Consider the following 17,086-nt stretch of genomic DNA (forward strand, 5'->3'; position numbering starts at 1 on the left):
AAATCTGGAAAAAAAATCATGATTAATCACAAATCACTGCAGTTCCAATATTCCCCACACCCCCCCCCCCCCCACAAAAAAAAAATTCTAAAGAAATCAGAATCAGCAATGTTTGATCATTTTTTCACGCTTAAATTGCAATCAGATTGCATTTGGAATGCAGTGCAAATGTCGCTGACCAATTTTTCAATGCTTTCTTTACCAAATTTTTTGTTCAACTCGAGATTTTTAGGGGTTTAGGGTTTAACCCACTTCTCACATGATATAGTTTGGCTGTCTCTAGAGATTATGTGTGGAGGGTGACACATTGTGTCAATAAATTGAAGTGTGAGGGAAAAAACATCAATGTGTCAAAGGTGAGCAAGTGATCGATTCATTAGCATAATCATATGCCCACGATGCAAAGAATGCAAATATATAAAGAAGTATGCTCCTCCAATCTAGAATCATAATTATTTGCATCATTTCAACTTGTGATCAACAATTTCACGAAACAAATCAATGTGTGGATCAATTAACTACATATTACTCCTAGTGTGGCAGGAATATTGCATCGTAAGAAAACAAGATGTGCCACAAGTTCACACAATCTAAAATAATTGGCTACCACATTACGAAGAGTCAAAATTATGAGGGGGTTGACGAGAGCTGATGGCACAAGTAGAATCAACGCAAAAAACTAATTCAACCAAAAAAAATGTATTTTTGCAAAATAAATAAAATATACTTTTTCTTCATTTACAACTTTGCATTTTTGTTCAACCCTCTGTATCCCAATGATGCATCCCCCCTATGTTACATCGTTGACTTAAAATCAATAAGATTAGGCAAAAATGGCATACACCCTGAAGGTTTGTGTGGACTCAAAAGGCTTTAATTTGGACTTGGTGGCAGGCCCCTCAAACTTGCCCTGTATCACAATGAAGAGTGCATTAGGGATGCTGCCCCTAGACTCCACTTACAACTTCATATAGTCAATTAAGAAGAATAAACTTTATCTCTAGGTGATTGAAAATTTGGAAAAGTTGGTGGCCATGCATAGTGCCTTGCAACTTCAAAATCAATAGATTCCAAAGTGTCATGTTAGGATGTTGATTCTAAAGATGTCACACAGGTTGATGAGGAGGAGACACAGAAGGAATTGGTTGGAGTTCCATTATATGAGGCTGCCCATCATAGTGGTAGTGATGCAGATTTGAAATTCAATTTTGATGCAGAGTTAGAAAAGCTGATTAGGGGCAGTGGCATATTTTCTATGTTTTGTCATTTTATAGTTGAAACTTACAGCCTTTGGACATTTTGTTGTCCTTTTTATTACACACACACACACATTGACAATTAAAATAATTAAATTTTGTTAATTTCTTTGTTGACTCATGAAATCTCAATTCAATTGTTATGTTATCTATTAGGGTTCTATAATATATATGATGAATGACTTATATCATATGAATATTTGAAATTTTCCTATATTTTTAATTTCTCCCTATTTTTTAATAGGACCTCTATCATCCCCTAAAAAATGAACTTCCCAAAAATCTGTCCTAGAAACACATTACCCTATGCCTTGCCATCCCCATCCCAAAAACTTGGTGTAACATAGATTAATATCTAATTATCATGCATGTGCAATCCAATGTAATCAGCAATATGGACATAAATGAAAAAAATCTATATTCCACAACACTCATAGACTAAACTATCATGTTATTTGTTCTCTATATATCTATGCTATTAAAATTCCTTAAAATTTAAAAAAGTGGTTTTTCTCTTATCTTTTTCTATTTTCTATTTTTTTGAAAATCTGATCTATCCTATTTTTTCCTAATTTTTGAAAAAATCTTATACTTTTGGTTTGCCATTTTTTGCCCAAAAGATTTTTGCTGCTACAATACAGCACTGTAAAGAAGTGCCAAATGTTCTTTCTGAAAAAAAAAAGCTTTATTTGAAAAAATACAAAAACACAAAGCTTCAAAAAAAACAGATCATAGAAATTTCGAAGCAAAAAATAACACTATCTGAGATTAGTATTTTTAGGGAATGAAAAAACTCTTTAAAATTGCCTCTTATATGTTGCACTCTTCAAGAACTTATATTAATACCAGGCCTCCCAAAATGCAAAAAAGAGATGTTGTTTAACAAACTTGAGAGCATGTTGTGGCTATAATATATAGTGAGATGCCAACAGATAGCACATTTTCCAATTAGCACTTCAAATTTCTCATTTAAAGGATACTGCTTACCCAAAAGTAATTAAAGAATACTGCTTACCCAAAAGTTCACTCAAAAACAGTATATAAACCATCACAACACAATTTTGAAGAGATGTATTCTTACTATTACATATGCATATATCAAGGTGCACCGGCCTTGATAAATGGTTATAACAAGCTTGGAAAACTAAGAACTTTCCAGTTAAATATGTTTGATCTTGGATATAGTGCTTCGTGTCTATAAGATGTGTTTCACACTTGGCAAGGGGAATTGTCATATTGAATAGGCCAAACATTGTACCAAATGCATTGAAGAGTTTTTCAAGTAAATATGATGGCTACTCTTGGAACACAATTTGTTTCAACCAATTTTAATTCGTTCAGCACTTTTTCCTTCAATTATTATTTTCCTCCTTGTAATTTTCCTTTCAGCATTTTTTTCCATATTCTCCTACATTCCTTATGTGTTCTGGCCACAAACAACTCTCAGCAACCTACACCTGCCATTCTTCACATGCTTGTCTGAAGATTTATAAGAGCTCATGAGGGAGCAAAGGAGAGCAAAGCCATGGAGCGTCACTAAGTCACTTGATGCTGCCACTATAAACCCCATGTTTTCAGAAGAAAATGTTCACAAATGAACTCAAAAGCAATTAGAGATGCTGAATTTCATACAAAAATACTTCCTCCCAGTCGTCTCCTCTCTTGGCCCATGTGAATGTTAGACTACCAGGAACTAAGTTTATCACTTTTTTTCAAGTATTTAATCGACGTGAACACCATGAGACTTAATATAATATTATTGGTGTTGTAATAAGTCTCAACTTCATTTATAATTTTTCATAGTCAACATAATACTTTCATATTTATACACATATTTAATGCATAAATTCCTCCATCTCAAAAACTTGGTTGGTTAATAACTTGATAGATTACAGTACTTTATTTCCCTGCTTAACAATTTTATCACTGTACCAATCACACCTCCACAACATGATAATCATATCACAAACATATTAACTAGAACAATGGTCTTATACCTTGTAAAACTGTTCTAAGGAAAACAAGGGAGCCAGTCTTATCATGAAAATGATTTTGATGTTGAAATCAGTAAAGGGAAATACTCCATACTTGTACATACATACAAACATACAATTATACTGAAATATAATTGTGTTTGAATTTTAGGTCACAACTAAGTTAACTAACCCACTGCAAATATTTAGCATTGAAAGCAAGTAAACAGTGAAATTGCGAAAGCATAATGAAAATATATCATTAAGAAAATTCTTATCCAACTATAGCAATTCAGAGATTGAAGATCTTTTACAAAGGCATTGGGTTTTTACCTGGCTGTCTTCATTGATGAGGCACTGCAGGCAACGTTGTACAACATGATTGCCATTTAAGTCCTTTATCAGAATCACAACACCTGGTTTAAGAGATGATATAACCATGGAAACCTGCTCTGTAGTCTTCAGTGTCTCAATCAACTTCTGTACAGCCCGAGTACTGGATCACCATTTACAAAATATGTAAATCAATATTTGAACTTCAAACAATTATTTCCACCATACACCCCATTTATTATTTGCTTGGACCAAAACTCAACTCAAAAGTGTTTTCAATAAAGGAAACTCACCCGTGCATATTGAGTGATATATTGACAAGCTCTCCTTGATTACTGGTAATTGCATGAAGTATTTGCATTCTTTGATCTTCATTGCACACTTCCAAAAGTTTTTGAACAAGATAATTTCCAAAAGGATCTGTCATAAGCTCGATTATGTGATCAATGATCTCGATAAAAATCTTCTGCACATCTTCAGCATTTCCCTCATCAAACTTTCTTTGAAGAAAACGACAGCCATGTTGATCTCTAGCTATAATATATATCCGACCTTCTACCTCTTCTAAGGAAGTGTACTTAAACTGTTGCTGCTGCTGCTGTTGAGAACCAGCTAACGTCCTAGTGATAAGTTCACACTCTATACCCTCTGGCGAAAGCTCTCTAGAATGCCCTTGATTATCTAACTGAAAAGACCCAGAACACAAAGCAGATGTCTGATGCCCATCAGACAATGACCTTCCACTGCTATTACCATTGCTTGGGGAATCTTTCCTCCCTCCTGGTGGACACAGATTAATGGTCCTTACAGCACTTACTCCTCGAGATCGAGTTCTGGTCAAAATCTTTTCAGGGAAGGCTGACTTATCCTCTCCATTAAAACTTGAAACCCCTGATGGATCCTTGTTTAATGTTGAACCAGATGCAAGGCTTCTCCCGGTAGCTACTGTTTGAGCCTGATCATGAGAAAAGGGGCAACTTTCGCCTCTACTACAAAAACCTTGAGCATGGTACCGACACACATTTCCAGTCTGCAAAGGAAAGTCTGCAAAATTAATGGCTGGTGTACCTGCAATTCCAGGAATCAAATGGCCATTCCAATCTCCTTCAACAGTAGGCAAACCTTGCTGATGGTATTTGTAAAAGGGTTGTTCGAGTTGGGAAATTGCCATTGAAGGCTGCATGCCTTGTTGCCTGAAGCTACGGTCCAAGGAACCACCCACAATACCAGCACCTGGTTGATTAGGCATGCCACTGATTGCCTGAGCATGAACTTGTTGCAACAACAAGTACTGCTGGTGAACTCTCCTGTATCTCTCCTCCTCCATATGCTGCCATGTCAAATGCATTCTATTTAATTGTGGCTGAAGTGTGGCTATAGGAGGCCCACATTGTTGGGGTTGCAAGTATGTTGCAATCTGGGAATCCATGTAGTATTGTTGTTGCAGACCAGAAATTGGAGAAATCATTTCTGCCCCCGACATAGATGCATTTGGCAAAACATGAAAGCTTTGCATTTCGGGTGCTGCAGGAGTTGGTGCAGAATATAATGGATATGGTCGCTGTATATCATATGGTTCTGTACACAAATCATCTGATGGCCAACCCGGATTATTCCTATAATTGTTTGCACCATTAACATTAGGTGTGAAACCTTTTTTCATTGCTATGTTTGATATATCATCTGCTGTGGCTTGGAAATATGCAGCCACATTTCTATATTGAGAAGGATATTTCACACCATACATATTTGAGAAAGATGCATTTGATGGAGAAGCCATGGAGTTCAAGGAACCAATGCCATTGAATTGACCAGAAACTGATGCACTTCCAACATCAAAATGGGAGTATATTTTAGGAGAGCATCTCGTCTCCTGCCCATTTGCCGAAGGAGGTCCACAAAATCTTCCATCTGCAGACTTTCCAGATGCCTGCACACCCTGACCCAACACCATATCCTCTTTAAAGTTTAGCTTTACAAATGCACTTGTCAGAGACTGATCATCAGCGAACACTTGCTTGGTTGGCAAGGTAATCCCATTGAGATGAATAGGAGCATTAGATTGCAATTGTTCTTTCTCGGTATTGGTCTCTTGATGTATTTTTCCTTGCACTTTAGTTTGCTGCTGCTCTGGTTGAATTTGTGAGGAACTTCCACAACCAGGACCATCAAAGGTTAAGCCACCATAAAAAGCGGGAAAGCAACTGGATGCTCTCGGGGAAATGGAGATATTGTTGCCTTTTGGCGATGCAGATATATTCTTTACTCCCTGATAACCTTGATAAAAGGTATCATAGGCTTCTGGGGTAGATGAATTCCTTGTATTCTGCTGAGGTGAAATGCCTTCTCCTTTCGGAGACACATCAGCTCTCTGAACCTCCTCTAGATGTGAAGGACCAGACGTTGCACTAGGAATTTCCTCCAAAAGCATTTCAAACTCTTCGTCGTCCTGTTCAATTCCACCTTTCATATTGAGCTATCCGGATCAATCTCAAATAGCAGTAATGAAGCCAGCTCTACAAGCTATCAAGCTCCAAATGCCAAACCATAGATGTTATTACAAGTGCATTTTCAAGCACTTCGGGACCTCAAATTTGGCAGTGTGATTGAACTAGCTGCCCCCGGCATGCTAACCCACAAAAGACAAAAGCGATTTCCACATCATAATCGGTATACTGAATTACAATCCATTGGAATAAATTGCAGCTCCAAGCAAAATTCACCTAAAATAAGCTACTAGAAAACATCCCTTATGTCAGCCAAGCAAACAACTGTTGAAAAATAAATCAAATTCAGCATTTAACTTGAATCACTCTCAGTGAAACAGCAAATAAACAGATGCAGAAAATCCCCACAATCAACAACTAACAACTGTTTTTCCTAAATCACCCTCTTGAGCCAGCTCATAGTGACACTGGATCAGCTCTAAGAAGACCTTGGAAGTGGACTCCGAGATGGACCACCTTGAAAAGGTAAGAATAATAACAAAGGAATTTTCTGATCAAATCAATAGAAGAAGATCCAACCTTCAGATTGAAACAACAATGTTGGCAGTGGACTACGTATTGGGGCTCTGTGAAAAGACAAAAACAAAGAATATAGGGGAAATTATAAACAAAATCAACCGAACTTCAATCTTCAGCGAGAAGCATCAATATCATTCACACCACTTCAAAATCCACAAAAGTGGAGTAAAAAGCTTTCTTTTGCTCGAGATAGAAAAACTTTTCCAGCAAGCTACCACATCCACACTTATACATTCACCATACATTGGATAAAAGTAAAAACAATTAATACCAACTTGCCAACTGGAAGAAACCAATTAAACAATCAGGCATCTCAGCGCCCACCTATTAATTTCCCACGGCCCAGCTTCGCCTTCAATCCTTCATCATCCTAATAACGACCCCATATTAAACCTACATGAAAAATCAATTAGCATACAATGTACAAAAACTACAATTGCAAAACCACTAAGTTTGGATGATCAGAATGCAGATGCAGCAACCGACTAATAAACTAGCTTAAATTAAAAACCAAAATAAATAATTAAAAATTACATTTCAAGAATTCAGCTTTCAACCTAACTTAAATCCTAAAACCCTTATACAAACTAAAACCCCTAAACCTCACTAATTACAATAAACAACAAATATTAAACATCAACACCCATAACCAGAATTGACAAAATTTAACCTCGAATATGAAGCCCTAGAACAATCTAGGAACCTAGATCCAGCAGATGAACCTGATGATATTGCATGACGTGGGAGAGAGCTTACCATGAGGTAAAGCCGAAACTAGAAAAACCCAAATCCTTCCTTATATTACTCTGCTAACCCCCATTAATATAATCAGAAAATTGGTGCCAGAAAAACACGCCTAGCTTCATATTCAACCATGATATGTGAATAAGGCGAATGAAATGTGAAGGGCAGATGATGAAAACTATGCGGAGCGGAGGAGGAAGAAGCGTGGAGAAGAAGCAGCTGCAGCTTGCATGATCTTATAGTGTCTATCAACGATGCTTAAGTTCCATTAAACTACTTTTAAAACCCAACTGCCCAATTTATTTGTTGTGTGTATAGAAAATTTATATACATACATTGTGTATAAAGATTTTCTTACTGACAGGGAAAACACTCACCAAGCATGTCTGCCATTGTCTTTTTAATATAGGCTTGGGGTTGTTCGTGTGGGTTTTTTCAACCTGTAAACCAAAATGAATGTTTGATTGATGGGTTTTTTAATTTTTATCGGTTATTTTTTGTTTTGTTTTTTTAATTCTGAAGACTATTTCGGCAAATAGTGAAATTTGGAGTGGTCGTTCCACCAAAGAGATTGGTGCTTGAACTTGAGTTCTTGAGAATATGTTTCGTTTTATATGATGGGATGGGTTTAATTTATATGAAGGTTTACAGTATTTTTTAAGTAATTATTAATATTTTTTTATGGCATTTTTTATAAATAAATAAACAGGTTATATGATTAAATTTTGAGGAAAATTGTAATAATATTTTAAGATGTGTTAAAGTTAGTGATAATGAAGATTTTTTTTGGTTTTGTGTAATATTAGAGTGGTATATTAAGGTCTTTATTTTCAAGATGTTTTAAGAGATAAGTTGTATATAATTAGTGTATTAACAAATTGATTGGTGGGAGTAAAGAAATTTGTGAGAATGGATCTTTGGATATATGGAAGTGACTTTAGCTAATGAAAATAAAGGAATAATGGGATCTAGATGTTGATTCTAGTGGAGAAGAGTCATAATTTGGGCTTTGTTGATGTTGCTTTATTGTTCTATAAGAGGATTTCATTCTTGATAATAGCTTTAGTGTAATTCATTTGTGTTTTCGCTTTGTTTTTAATTTATGTAATAGTGATGGAGATCTTGCTTAGAGGCATCTTTATGTGAAATTTCTCTATAAAGCCTACATGAGACCCAACTCTAATTAATGGAGAGCTTTCTTATATGTATATTTATGTGAAATGTCTTTATATTACTTACATTAGAATTTAAAATAATTATTCCATGTGTTTAATATGAATGGTTGAATATGTTAATATCCTAATTTGAGTACTTTATTTCTCGTGATACATTTATGACATTATGTCCTTGTTATGAGACACCTAAACCTCCCACCTTATGTCTCTAAAATCGATGATCGTTATATGTATCATAATACGACATGTTTAGATGTATATTTATTTTTTGTGTCAAACATTACCTTTTTAAGGAGCACATACCTCTATTGATATAGTGTATAATGTCTTGTTATGGAGCATTTGTGATTTGGATTTGGCTCTTTGTGGTCAACATGGTTAGCTCCTTATGGTAAGCATATGTTACCCTTATGTTGGGTTAAGGTTTGAGAAAACTGGAGCAATAAACAATATTAAATATAATATAGAGTAAAAGAGGAAAAATAATGATCCACAATAACATGAAAATTTAACATAGTTCACCCAATGTGGGCTACATCCATTAAGAAACACTTGACCACTTTCTTTATGTTATCCAGCAAAGAGAAAATTACAATATAACGATATTTCACATTCTACACCCACTTATTTATCAAGCCTTTTAAGCGATTTACAAAGGTCGATTTACATACCAAAAAATAATAGCCAACTCCTCTATTAAATAATCAGCAATTTTTGTTTCAGGGTGATGCCCCAAAGCCCCTGACTCGGGGTGTTGTCCCTAAACCCTATTGTGGGCTCCACCCCTGGGCCCCTACTAGAGGATTCCTCCCCTTGAGCCCCATAGTAGGGGCTTTGCCCCTACACTCCCCCATAATTAATCAAGGGGTGAAATGCGACTGACAAAATCACCAAAATTTAAGCCCAACAACATGACTAGTTGCCACATACCAATAATGAGTTCCATGAAAACCTCCTCTTCCAATTCCTTGTCCAAATCTTCATTTTCCTCTTTGGTTACCATTTATTTCTCATGAGGGCAATAGGAATTATCTTCTTTCCGGTTTTGACTATTGCTAGCTTCCTCATTCTTCTTTTGTTCTTCATTTCATCCTCTATGTGATCTTCCACCAATCCCTCAATCATGACCTCTTCCTCTTTTCTTGCATTCAAATCTTCTATTCAACTTCTCTTCCAACTTTAGGGCCAACTGATAAGCATCTTCAATAATAGTCATCCTAATCAAATTTAACTCCTCTTGAATATTTGGTTGCAACCCATTTATATAATAGGCTACCTTCTCCTTGTTGGCCTTAGAATGGCCTATTTTGATTATGACCCTATAGAACTCTTTTGTGTACTCTTTGATAGACTTGAACAAACCTTGCATCTTCTTCAACAACTCTAACTCATAATCAACATGAATGAATTTTCTCTTCAACTTTACCATCAATTGATCTCATCTTGTTAACTTTGATTTTCCTCTTTTATTTGTGTCTAGTTGTACTTCCTTCCACTAGATACTAGCATGAGCTTTTAGCTTGGTCTTTGCAAATTTGACTCTCTCACGATCTTCCACTTCCTTGTACTCAAATTACTTCTCTATATCATTGATCTAATCAATTAAATCTTTTGGGTTAAGATTTCTTAAAAATGTCAAAAATTCAATATTTGGCATTTTTCCAATTTTGGAGATGGCATTTAAAAATATGGCATTCTCGAGGTCTCTATTGCATCTTGGAGATGACCTTTAACACTCTATGCATCTCCACTCATAGTGCTTAAACTTATCTATGTGGGCTCTAAAACCCTCTTCTATTACAATAGTGTTTCTTTTACCACCATAGTTTCTTCATGGAGGAATTTTGATCACTTTTCTCACAAAACAACCATAAGTCCTAGTGCAAATCATCTCATTTTGATGATCTATTTGCACACTCAAGAACTCTTGCTATAATACCACTTGACGAAGGGCTACTCTACTTAGCACTCACATACAACACTACAATGGATATCAACATAAAAAATGCAAGAAGGGAAACAACCCACTTTCAATCTCTTCGATAAAATGAAAATACAAATTCATAAAATACAATTCTACAACCACATAAGCTTAACTCAATATAAAGAAAATCAACTCTCTAAGAAAACTCTATAATTTAGATCCACAATCTACGCTAGATGGGAATTGTCTTCTATAATCTTAATTCCCCTTTTTATTTGTCATCAATAACCACCTTAGAATTTTCTATAAAGTGTAACCATTCATTTTCTCACCTAGGCAGATATTTCATTAGATATCTAAATTTTGGTAACACAACTTCCTAGGCCTTAACTTTTGACTCAAGTGATTGATTTACCATTGTAATATATCATTGGAAGCTTGTGAATAGATCTACAACATCAAAATGATTTAAAGATCTTTTAGTATATTTTATGATCTTTTACAACCTACTCATAAGGGCTTCAAATTTGAGATTGAAATTTCATAGGAAAAAATTCCTAGGGTGAAAAATTTAATATATTTCAAATAGTACAAGATATTGAGATGATTCTTTCACCATTCACTTCATTTTCGAATTCCTTTCCTTGGGTTAAGTATTCTAGGTCCATACATGCTTTTTTAGGACCACTTACTATAAATAAAAGGTGAAAATTTTAGCCTTGTTAAATTCTTGATCGTCTAACGCCTTCAAAGTATCATCGTGGGTTCCAAAACAACTACATAAGTCAACAAAACAAAAGAAAAATATAATTTTTTGGGGTGATGCAAGATTGATTTTACACCATAAATGCTTTTGCATCATCCTTCTAGACCTATAAGTGCATGATGAGTCCCTCCATAGTAACCTCTCATTTTTGTTAAAGCTTGATACCTTATGATCATGCCAAGAAAAAGCTATTCTTGCAAAAAAGTGTCATTTAAGAGTAGTATAAAGGTGCAATAGAAATATTTCATGGTTTGAGAATTGTGGGGCCAAATAGACTATGCCAACATGTTTGGGTGGGTAGGTGAATTATAGGGGAGAAATAGTTCATTCCACCAATCTTCTAATCCTTCCAAACTACATTATTCTTAGGTAGTCTCTTAAGAGGCCCAAGAGCAAAAAATTGTCATTGTATGATGGAGTAATTCATAAACGTTATGGCACCTATAAATGTTTTATTTGAACCTAAAAGTGGATTTGGGGTCCCTCTATAATAACTTGTCTCAATTCTTGTCATATCAATGCTATTTAATCATTTCCAAAAAAAAATCCAATCTTGCAAAAAGTATCATTTAGGTGTAATGAAAGGTGTCAATAGAAATGTTTAATATTATGTGCATCATGTAGTTGAATCAACAATACCAACATGTTTGGGTGTGTGGGTGAATGTTATTAGAGACGTTGATTCATTCCTCGAGTCTATTGATCCTTCTAGGCTACATTATTTTGAGGCATCTCTCAAGAGCCTCAAGAGAAAAATTCTCAAATTATGACAAAGCCATTCTTGGAGTTTGTGCCATGTATAAATCTTTTGGATTAATATATAGGTGGGTGTGGGATACCTCTAAAATAACCTCTCTCAACTCTTTTTAGCTCAACACCAATTGACTTCACCAAAAATGAATGTATTCTTACAAAAAGCATTATTTGAGAGCAATGTAAAGGTGTCAAAATGCATATTTTGTGTTCCGTGCATTATGGGGCTCAACCTATTTATGTCAAATTTGAACCTATTTGTAAACCCTAATAAAGACAACCACTAAACCCTAGATCTACATACTAATTCAACACAAAATCAATGAAGAATCTATCAAGCATGTAAATACTACTGAAATAAACCAATATACATTCACATGCCCAATAGACTTGTCTCCATTATTCTCCTATCCTCTATGATCTTGCATGGATGGACGTTGCTCTCATATTTGTGTTGCACTACACAATAGCTCAACGAGGAATGGATTTGGTTGTGATGATGCATGTTTATGATGAAGTATTCTAGAATTATTTTGACAAAATGTAAGTATGATTGCTTGATTATGGATCCTCAAAATGGAAGTAAGAATACTCTTTATAGAAACCTCAAAGAGAATCAAGGGTTTAGATTAAGACGTGAGATTCTGAATGGCTAGGATCACATAGATGAAAGGGAATGAATATAATTTGAGGGTAGGTAGAGATGAAGGGAGATTGAAGGACAAGAATGAATAGTATTAAGAGGTTAAATTGAAATGAAGGGCTAAGACTAAGGAGTAGGTAATTTAGGGGGACATGTTATCATGTGGGTAAGAAGAAAAAAGACAAATGTATTAATTAATTAAATAAAAGTATTTATTTAATTAATAGAAGAAATGCCACATAAATTAAATAAATAAAATATTTATTTAATTTGGGAAAGAGGGATGAGATTAAATAAATAATAAATATTCGTTTAAACTAGAAAGAAGAGGCTTAATGAATTAACTAAATAAATAAAAATATTTATTTAATTAATAGAGGAAGATGCTAATGAATTAATTAAATAAATAGAAATATTTATTTAATTAATAAAAGATATTATGACACTTTCGTGAGATTGAGATTGGAGGATCTACTCTGATGGAGCGAAAAAAGGCAGGTTGAGGTGATGAAAAAACTAATGTCAGAAGATTTTGCAAAAAACATAGGGGAGTTTTTTCAAAAATTGCAAAGTTTGTTGCGGTTACAAACTTGATCCCACTTGGATCGAGCCAAAATCAGCCACATAGACAATGGAAGGATAGGCAGAAACAAAGTGGGAAAAATAGAGGATTTCAGCAAAACTAAGGATCCAAAAACATTTAATCCAACCATAAGCAGGAAGAAACTATTGTAGATTGGGATAAAAAACCAATCAGTCATAGTGTCTCAAATGGCAAAAGGAGAGAATTGCTTAACAGGGTCGTTAATGAAGGTCCTCAAGTTACTTTTCAGAAGAATAAGACACGGGGGAATTAGAGATCTTTGAAAATAAAAAGGCAAGGGTGGTTTGCTCCGGATGACAATAACTTCAAATCAATGGTTATTCCAGTGAAAATTTTAAAAACTAGTGTGGGGACTGTATCTTGAAGACTGTGGACTCTTTATGAAATAGACAGGAGAAATTGACTAATGGGAAGATATTGCAGAATGGTGGTTGACACAATTCGAAGGTCGGGTAAGTGTTTGAACCCTAGAAAATGGCTTCTTGAAAGTTTGTATAGATGAATGCCTTAAAAAGGAAATTTTGTATGGGAAACCCATTTTCTATGAAGGCTCATGCTTCTATCGGATAAATTGGGAGCCCAACTTTGATCTGATTAATCATAAACCTAAAAGATTTTCGAGATGGATTAAGTTGAAGAATCTACCAACTAAATACTAGAGTTTGGAGGCTCTAGCGATGATTGGTGATGCCCTTGGTTCTTTTATAGGGATAGAAGAGGATTTAATTCATGGAAAGCCAAGTGTGGAAGCCAAAATCATTGTTGATATAGATGGTGAACTAAATATCTAGATAATCTGGAAATCATTATGGAGAAAGAAAATGGAAACAAAAGATTGAAGTAGATTTGAATGAAAAGGGCGACAGGTGTATACTTGGGTATGGATATCATGCTAGTTGTTGAAAGGAATTTGAAGAGGATAAGGACATTAGGATGAAGCTCCCCTCCCCTGATCCTTTCGATAAAAATAAGATAGAAAAACAAAATCCACGATTAGATCTAGTATTACCAGAGATGGAGGAAGGAGAATGAATAAATTCTAAACCAATAATCCCAAATTCCAAGCAGGAAATGGGATTTGATTGCCCTTTGGAGAATCATATAGAACTCAATGATGATGGTGAAAAAATAAGTGAAGATGAACTATTATTATTTAAAAAGTTAAGTTGTAGCCATCTAAGGAGATATTGACTGCAGACTGCTTGCTAGATGGAATGAACCCAATCAATAAATTCTAGTGAATGTGGATGTGGCTTCCATGTATCAAGATAAATAAACAAAGTTGTATGGGAGGAACTCTATAGAAAATGGTAGCTTCCAAATTTTTGGAGAAGATGATAACAACTCTAGGGGGAGTGAATTAGAGGCAATTAATGAATTCCTTGGCATCACCCAAACTTTGGAACAAGAGGATGAGGACAATTTTAAAGAAAAAAAAAAGGTGATTAGACAAATCTTAGAATTGGATGAGTTGGAGAAGGTAGATCAAGATGCTTTGTTTGGGAGTGAGTAAACTCCTACAATAGGGGAGAATGTTGGCAAAAGTGGTCCTCTTCAGAACTTGGCCAATAAAGATAAACCAAATTGTGGTATGTCCTCGAGAAAAAGGAAGGGTAGAAAATATCTATTAGAATTGAGATCCAAAGATGAGGAAGCGGAGGATCAGGCAAAACACACATCACTTTTGAAATCAAGGAAGTGCAACACCCTTCCTCAAGGGCCATGATGCTCCTAACCTAGAATGTTAGTAGACCATGGTCAAGCATTGGATTTTTGCTTCAAAAGCAAATATTATTTTACTACAAGAGACAAATCTAACCAACGAGGAGATGTCTATGTTTCTTAGGAAACTTGGCAACTAGAAATCAGAATGGGTGTAGGCAGATGGAGCATTTGGGGGCATTTTCATTCTATGGAAGTTTGGAGGGGTCTCCTTTGACAGACTAGCCAATGGGAAAAATTGGATTGGAGGCAGTATTAATAGTTTATTCTTGAATTTAAAATTCCTTTTGGTTAATGTGTATGGATCGATATCAAACATTGCTAAGAGGGATGTTTGGGTGGAATTGGACCTTTTCTTATCTTACTACCCTCGTCAGTGTAGATTCATGGATGGAGACTTAAATGCAATTCTATGCTCGACAGATAAAAGAGGGGGTGGTCAGAGTGTAGATGAGGGATACAAAATTTGTTTCTTGGTCTCAAAATCCCTGTTATGAGCCAAAGACTCGAGGATGTAAATTCAACATCATGCAATGGAGCATTCTTTAAATGAATACAAATGAAGAACAATACAAAATAAATAAAACTAAATGCATTCATCAGCTATCTAACTCCATTGTTTCTTTATCAACCAAAATCTTGGCTTCGCTCTCAAGTTTTTAAGCAATTTGCACAAGAGGCTACGAAAGAACGACATAGGTTGATTGATGCAAATGATGAATGATTCACAAAGATTAAGTATGCAAAAAAAAAAAATATGACATTACGACGCCTTAGTTTCAAGAAGTGAGAGAGAGACTTATAAGAGGGGCAAAGGTTTTATAGGTGTCCTCATGAAGAAAACTCATTGTGGGAGAAATGTGGGATAAAGAAGTTAGTTAGAGGCTATCATTTGTCCCACATTCTCCAAGTGGATGCGATTAGGGGAGGTGGAAGGATATAAGTAAAATGAAAAGTGACAAGGATATGAAATGAGGAAGGTTAGTAATTTATGAAATGGTAGGGAGTAAATGGATAATAGGTTTACTAATAAATTTAAATAAAAGAGTTTAATGAATCAAGCGAAAAAAAATATTAATTAATATACAATGATATCGATTTAATCACTAGAAGAATTTAAGATTAATCATGAGGACACTTTAGTGGAAATTTTTACATGTCTACACAAAGGACCAATGAATCTCAATAGGGTTTTAAGGAGTAGGTATATAGAAATAAACTAATGGATAGTGAGTCTAGGGCAAGAGTTTTCACCTAGAATAATAGGAGGATGGGATTCAACAACAAAGTTGAAAAGTTAGATGGATTTTTATTCCAAGGGGATCTTTCCACCTTCCCCTTTGAACTCAAGGCATCCATTCAGCCTTGCTTTGGCTCGGGTCATTTTCTAGTTCAACTTATTATCATAGGAGATAAGAAATTGGTGGGATGCCCCTTTAAATTTGAAAACATGTGTATGAAAGACATCCATTTTTTGAATTGATGGAAGGATGGTGCTTAGAAGATTATTTTTTGGGTTCTAAACTTTTTTGTTTCATGGCAAAACTCAAAGCAATCAAACATAGGCTTCTCAAATAGAATATAAAAAACTTTAAAGATATATTTGCAACTAAAAAAGATTTAGAATTTGAACTAGAATCTTCGAGTCATTACCTATGATGGACTTAGGATAGATTCATCAATGAGAGAGAACTGTTATCAAAGTATGAGGATGTTTTGACCAAAGAGGAAATATTTTGAAGGCAAAAAATACAAGGAAACTTGGTTGGCAGAAGGGGATAAGAATACAATTTTTTTTTATAATTCAATTAAACAGAGGAGAAATATCAATAGAATCATAAGTTTGAAAAAAGATGGAAACATCATAGAGGATCCAGAGGAGATTGTTAAGCACTCAATCCAATTTTCCACATAGATTCTTAACAATTGGGAAGGATTTGATTGGCAAAATCAACAATCCTTCATTGATATTATCCCTTAACTTATTACTTAGGATTAGAATTATATGTTAGTAAATAAATTCACAATTGATGAGATCAAGGTCACCTTATTCTAACTTCATCTAGATAAGGCACCTAGACCAGATGGTTTCCTTGTAGGCTTTAAAAAATGTCGGTATACCTTGGGGGAGGAGTTAATGGAGGCTATTGAGGCTACTAGGAACTCA

The 17,086-nt window shown here is 34.9% G+C and overlaps 1 protein-coding gene across 6 annotated transcripts in view; it reads right to left on the reverse strand.

Moving 5' to 3' along the window:
* The window catches only part of LOC131054391 (uncharacterized), a 51,228-nt gene extending 43,393 nt beyond the window's left edge, over positions 1 to 7,835 (reverse strand). The window contains exons 1-5 of one of the 6 annotated variants that reach the window (XM_057988904.2): positions 7,710 to 7,835; positions 6,913 to 6,981; positions 6,589 to 6,635; positions 3,856 to 6,191; positions 3,563 to 3,725 (exon numbers count right to left, since the gene is read on the reverse strand). In XM_057988904.2, coding sequence (XP_057844887.1) covers positions 3,563 to 3,725; positions 3,856 to 6,032 — 2,340 coding nt within the window. In that variant the 5' untranslated portion in view covers positions 6,033 to 6,191; positions 6,589 to 6,635; positions 6,913 to 6,981; positions 7,710 to 7,835. The other 5 variants (XM_057988908.1, XM_057988901.1, XM_057988906.2 and 2 more) reach the window with 5 other exon arrangements.
* Positions 7,836 to 17,086: the final 9,251 nt, after the last annotated feature.

The sequence above is a fragment of the Cryptomeria japonica genome, chromosome 3 (genome assembly GCF_030272615.1).
Source record: "Cryptomeria japonica chromosome 3, Sugi_1.0, whole genome shotgun sequence".
Lineage (NCBI taxonomy): Eukaryota > Viridiplantae > Streptophyta > Pinopsida > Cupressales > Cupressaceae > Cryptomeria > Cryptomeria japonica.